Source organism: Notothenia rossii, assembly GCF_949606895.1.
Source record: "Notothenia rossii genome assembly, chromosome: 9".
Classification (NCBI taxonomy): domain Eukaryota; kingdom Metazoa; phylum Chordata; class Actinopteri; order Perciformes; family Nototheniidae; genus Notothenia; species Notothenia rossii.
Genome location: NC_136907.1, coordinates 77460485 through 77466344, shown reverse-complemented (window position 1 = coordinate 77466344; position 5860 = coordinate 77460485). Strand labels below are relative to the sequence as shown.

The following is a 5860-nucleotide window of genomic DNA, read 5'->3' as shown; positions in this document are numbered from 1 at the left end:
AGTAGGTTATAAAAACAGTTAACCTTTGTTAGTTAACTCATCCTAAGGATATCATGAGATGTTGATGTTTAAACATATACAAGTATAGCTTTCAGAGAGAAAAACATTTGACATTTGTGTGGTAGGCTGCATGATAACATTTGTGTGCGTCGAACATGCTTAGGGAAAATGTGTGTGTGTTCATTGCAGTGGCTATATAATTATGTTGTGTGATTACTGCTAATGTTGGGGGGCATTTCCGCGATTGGTGATGCACTTCCCATTATTGTTTGTTGCAACAACTAAATAATAATTACTGATCAGCCGTTTGTGTTTGTTTCACATCGCATAAACAGCATATCCCAACGTCCATTGAGGCTAAAACATCCAATCAGCGAGCTGAGGATCTTTCCTACGTCTGTTTCCGGTATTGTTCCTGTAATGAGAGTTCACATTTGTGCTACATTGAAGGGCGGAATTGACTACACATTGTCAGAAACATAAATTGCTTCAGATATAACTCGAATTCCCCTCCAGCCCCAGTCAATCATGGTGTCCCCCAAGGCTTTATGCTTGGCCCCCTCCTGTTCACCATTTACATGGTACCCCTTGGCCAGATCATCTGCCATCACGGACTCAACTTCCACTGCTATGCTGATGATACCCAAATCTATCTCAGCACTACAGCTTCTTGGAGGGCTCCACCAGCTTGTGTTTTTTAAATGTAGCTGTGTCACAATGAGACTGGAGGTGTTTGTCACAATAAGAGGCCAAACACACCACACAGGACACATCTTCAGCTCCAGCATAGCAGTGATCAGCAGGAGCTTCTTCAACTCTTCTGTTTCTCTACTAAATCTGCTAACGTGATGCTTTTTCAGCTCTCGTTTCAATGTCATCCCGGTTTTACGGTCTAAAAAGTGTTGAAGCAGTTTTTATCACTCTCTGAAGAACAAGAAGAAATGTATTTGACATGTTATTACTTTAAACTCGATGATTAAGTTTCAGATGTACAAACTACGGTGGCCGGCAGGTGCAATCGCGCCACAACGGCCCAAACACTTACATCAGGAGTAACGTGCTGCAGCTTCAATAACAATGAAACATATTAACAGCAATGTGCCAAAACACATGCAAATGAAGAGAAATCTACACCAACCCTACGAAACATGTGCAGGGTTTACTAAAATATATTCCCATGTTTTTCTGAAAATAAAATAAAATCTGAATTTAATATTATTTTCCTAAAAATAAATTTTAAAAATGCGAATATCTTGTTTCAGAAAAAATAAACACAACACTGACATTTTTCCTCAGAGCTCTTTTATTAACAAGAAAAATTCCAACATATTATTTTTTAGAGACAAGTAAATGTGGCACTCATCTCACATCTTGAAAATAAAAACACAATTTATTGAAAACTCATCCTGCTGGCTTTTCTTTTAATGTGTGTTATTTCCTTCTTCAAAATGTCCTTTATGCTTTCAACACATTGAGACTTAGTAAAAAATTGAATACATTTAGAATAAAATATCTACAATGAAAGAAGCTCTGTTGCTTTCTCTCTCTCATGCTTTACAAGAGAAACAACAAAATAAAAATAAATCAATATCGATATTCAACAAATATTTCGAGCAAAGTTTAAATTTCCATGCGGAGAAATATCAGTTGAGGTTAACAGAAATCCTCCTGAGCAGTGACAGCCTCCATGGCTAAACAGACACAGGAAGGAGCGCCGCCTAAAGAAACTCCAACATCTACAGAACAACTCATGAGAAGATGTTAAAGCACATCCCATAATGTTTGATTGACAGCTGATCTCTGTGCAGTGAAGACATGAACACTCAGCTCTCAGCAACAATGATGGACACACAATGAGTTTAAGAAGTAGAAGAGTTCCTCAAATGAATTCAGGCTATTTCAGTTTACACAACTCAGCTGCGTCACAAACCAAAAGTCCAGCATGTAGCGGCTGAGTGAATGTGGTCTGGACTCTGTGGAGGAGAGTCATGGTTTCAGAGACGCTGTAGAAGGACAGAATACCTGCTCTGTGATCCAGGTACACTCCTACTCTGGAGGACAGAGGACCTGAGACGGGAATTTTGCTATTGTTGTAAGTAAATGAATAACTGTTTTGTTTAAACTCTAACGCCCAGGATTTGTCATTGTATCCAAATAAACATTCAGTACCATCCCCTGCTCTGCGGATATTCTTGTATGAGACTGAAACAAAAACTGCTCTCCCTCTCCGCTCCACCTCCCAGTAACAACGTCCAGTCAGACTCTCTCTACTCAGGACCTGAGGCCAATCAGTGAATCTGTCTGGGTGACTAGAATAAGACTGTTCTTTCATGAATGTTACTTTTCTGCTCCCTTCAGATAATAACAGCTCTGTGTGTGCTGTGTTTGGATCCAGAGTGATCTCCTGTGAATATCTTAAGAACCCAGCTCTGGTGGTGGGCTCTGCTGCTGGCAGTAAAACATCCACTTCAGTCAATGAGACGTTTGTCCATTCCTCTCTCAGGACGTCCTGTAGTTTGTCTCTGACTGCTGACAGGGCCGCCGTCACGTCCTCAAAGTAGCTCAGAGGAAGGATGTAGATGCTGGAGGAGTGTGTAGCTTCACTGAGGGCTGGCAGTGAGGAGGGGTAGCTGAGCAGAAACTGGTTGTGATCCTCTGTGTGAGACAGCAGCTTCAGCTCAGCGTCTCTTCTCTTCAGCTCAGAGATCTCCTGCTTCAGCTTCTTCTGAAACTCTTTGGCTCGACTCATTTCTCTCTCCTGCTGGGATCTGAGCTGCTGCTTCACATCAGAGCTTCTTTTCTCCATCAGACGGATCAGCTCAGTGAACATCTTCTCACTGTCCTCCACTGCTTTATCAGCAGAGCCATTGACGGCCCTCACCTCCTGCTGAAGCAGCTTCACCTCCTTCTCTCCGTCCTGGATTCTCTGCTGGATGTTTAGTCGACTCCCCTCCAGCTCTCTCTGCCTCTCAGTCCTCTCTGCTGCAGCTGACACCGTGTCGTGTCCTTTGTGTTCGTCCACAGAGCAGAGAGAACAGATACTCTGCTGATCAGTGCGGCAGAACAGCTTCATCACCTCTTCGTGACGAGAGCAGATGTTCTCCTGGAGCTTCTTGGAGGGCTCCACCAGCTTGTGTTTTTTTAATTGAGCTACGTCAAAATGAGACTGGAGGTGTTTCTCACAATAAGATAAAAGACAGATGAGGCAGGACTTACAGGCTCTCAGTTTCCTCCCAGTGCAGAAATCACAGGCCACATCTTCAGCTCCAGCATAGCAATGATCAGCAGGATCTTCTTCAAGTCCAGGCTTCTTCAGCTTCTCCACTAAATCTGCTAACATGGTGTTCTTCAGCAGGACAGGCCTCGGTTTGAAGCTCCTTCTACACTGAGGGCAGCTGTAGACTTTCTTCTTATCGTCTCTATCCCAGTGGCGTTTGATACAGTCCATGCAGTAGCTGTGTCCACAGGGAATAGCCACCGGATCCTTCAGTAGATCCAGACAGATGGAACAAGAGAAGGTTTCCCGGTCCAGCTGAACTCCTTTCTGCCTCATCTCACCTCTCAGTGATAGTTACGGACTGCAGACAGAAGGTCAAATATCCACTTTCTCTGAACAGAAACAATCTCTGACGGACAACAAATCTCCTCTCCTCCTGCTTTTGCTCAGTCAATGCAAAGAATGAGGAAACAGCTTTCTCTTTTAACATGTTGCCAACCTGTGAAGGGGCGGGAATATTCAAATACCTTGATAGGGTGCAGCTCAGTGTGTTTGGGAGCAGGAATCAAGGGGAACAGATTTAACTGCTTTCAACAAAGCTTTGTGTGAGAGGCAGGGTGTGTTTGCAAAACACATGCAAATGAAGGGAAATCTTCACCAACCTGACGAAACATGTGCAGGGTTTACTAAAAGATATTCACATTTTTTTCTGAAAATAATAGAAAATCTGAATTCATTATTATTTTCTTGATCCTAAAAATACATTTAAAATGAAAATATCTTGTTTCAGAAAAAATAATTTAGAGATATTTTTTAGATTAAGAAAACATAAGACTGAGATGTTTTCCTCTTAGCTCTTTTTTTAACAAGAAAAACCCCAACATTTTATTTTTTACAGACATGTAAAGGTGGCACTCATCTCACATCTTGAAAATAGAAACCCCATTTATTACAAACTCAACCTGCTAGCTTTTCTTTTGATGTGTTTGGTTTCCTTCTTCAAAATGTCCTTTATGCATTCAACACATTGAGACATAGACACAAATAAAAGACCTTTAGAATAAAATATATACGATGAAAGAAGCTCTGGTGCTTTCCCTCTCTCATGCTTTACAAGAGAAACAACAACATACAAATACATCAATATCGATATTCAATAAATATTTAGACTAAAGTTTACATTTCCATTCAGAGAAATATCAGTTGAGGTTAACAGGAATCCTCCTGAGCAGTGACAGCCTCCATGGCGAAACAGACAGGAAGGAGCGCCGCCTAAAGAAACTCCAACATCTACAGAACAACTCATGAGAAGATGTTAACCCTGTAAAGCCCACTGTTGTAATTTTACAACATTATTTTAAGCTATCCTAAAAAAGTCAGTAAATGTTTTAGTTTTTTTAAAGACTCCATTTACACGGTCTAACGGTCCTTTTGTTCAACTTCACAATGCTATTGGGTATTACATGTGTTTATAGGTCCTGCCCTCTGGAGCATACACTCACACAACTTCAGAATCTTCAAACAAGCAACATCTCTTTGTTTTATTCACATATAGAAATAAAACTCTAATATAAATATAATGTCTTTGATAATTCACTATAACTAAGTTCTAAATGTGTCCTTTGTTAAGATGTTGAATGAACACCAGAATTGAATAAATTAATACATTATTTCTGATAAAAGTATGTGAAATTATATCTTTAGCAATATGTTAAACTCTACTTGTATCTTATCAGTTCATTACTTACAAAAATACATTTAACTCTGGTTCTTGCAGAAACAGTTTCTGAAAGGTTTTGGGACACTTGGATGTATCCCTTTTAGTATGATAATTAGCCTGTTAGCATTAGCCAGACAGCATTGTGTGACTTGTTGATCTGGTTTATCTGCATGTATGGGTGTAGGTATTCCTTTTGTTATGATAAGGCTAAGCCAAGTATCGTGTGACTCAAGTGTACAATGTAAATAGGATTCAGATACTTGTTGCATCGGGACACCTGGAAGGGCGTGCTGCATGCATTCCTTTTAGTATGATAATAGGCTAAGCCAGACAGAATGAACACTTGTCCCACCACCCTATTGTTATAGCAGAATGTTTAATACAGCATATTTATGATATTCATTAGAGATCACATGGTATTCCATATGATGTGTGTTACTGAGTTGGGTCACACACGTTAGAGAGACAATGGTCGTTCTGAATTATCAATAGATGTATTCATTTTAAGTGAGCTGACACCGAGGTTAGAGGAAGTTCAGAGAAGGCCTTACAGTAGGTTATAAAAACAGTTAACCTTTGTTAGTTAACTCATCCTAAGGATATCATGAGATGTTGATGTTTAAACATATACAAGTATAGCTTTCAGAGAGAAAAACATTTGACATTTGTGTGGTGGCTGCATGATAACATTTGTGTGCGTCGAACATGCTAAGGGAAAATGTGTGTGTGTTCATTGCAGTGGCTATATAATTATGTTGTGTGATTACTGCTAATGTTGGGGGGCATTTCCGCGATTGGTGATGCACTTCCCATTATTGTTTGTTGCAACAACTAAATAATAATTACTGATCAGCCGTTTGTGTTTGTTTCACATCGCATAAACACCATATCCCAACGTCCATTGAGGCTAAAACATCCAATCA

At 40.2% G+C, this 5860-nt stretch overlaps 1 protein-coding gene across 1 annotated transcript; it reads right to left on the bottom strand.

Moving 5' to 3' along the window:
• Window positions 1-1658: 1658 nt before the first annotated feature.
• Window positions 1659-3553, bottom strand: LOC307017521 (tripartite motif-containing protein 16-like; the record flags this gene model as incomplete). The annotated part of the gene is made up of 1 exon (XM_079647120.1): window positions 1659-3553. One exon carries the CDS (start codon window positions 3551-3553, stop codon window positions 1895-1897), a length of 1659 nt encoding a protein of 552 aa, XP_079503246.1. The 3' UTR covers window positions 1659-1894.
• Window positions 3554-5860: the final 2307 nt, after the last annotated feature.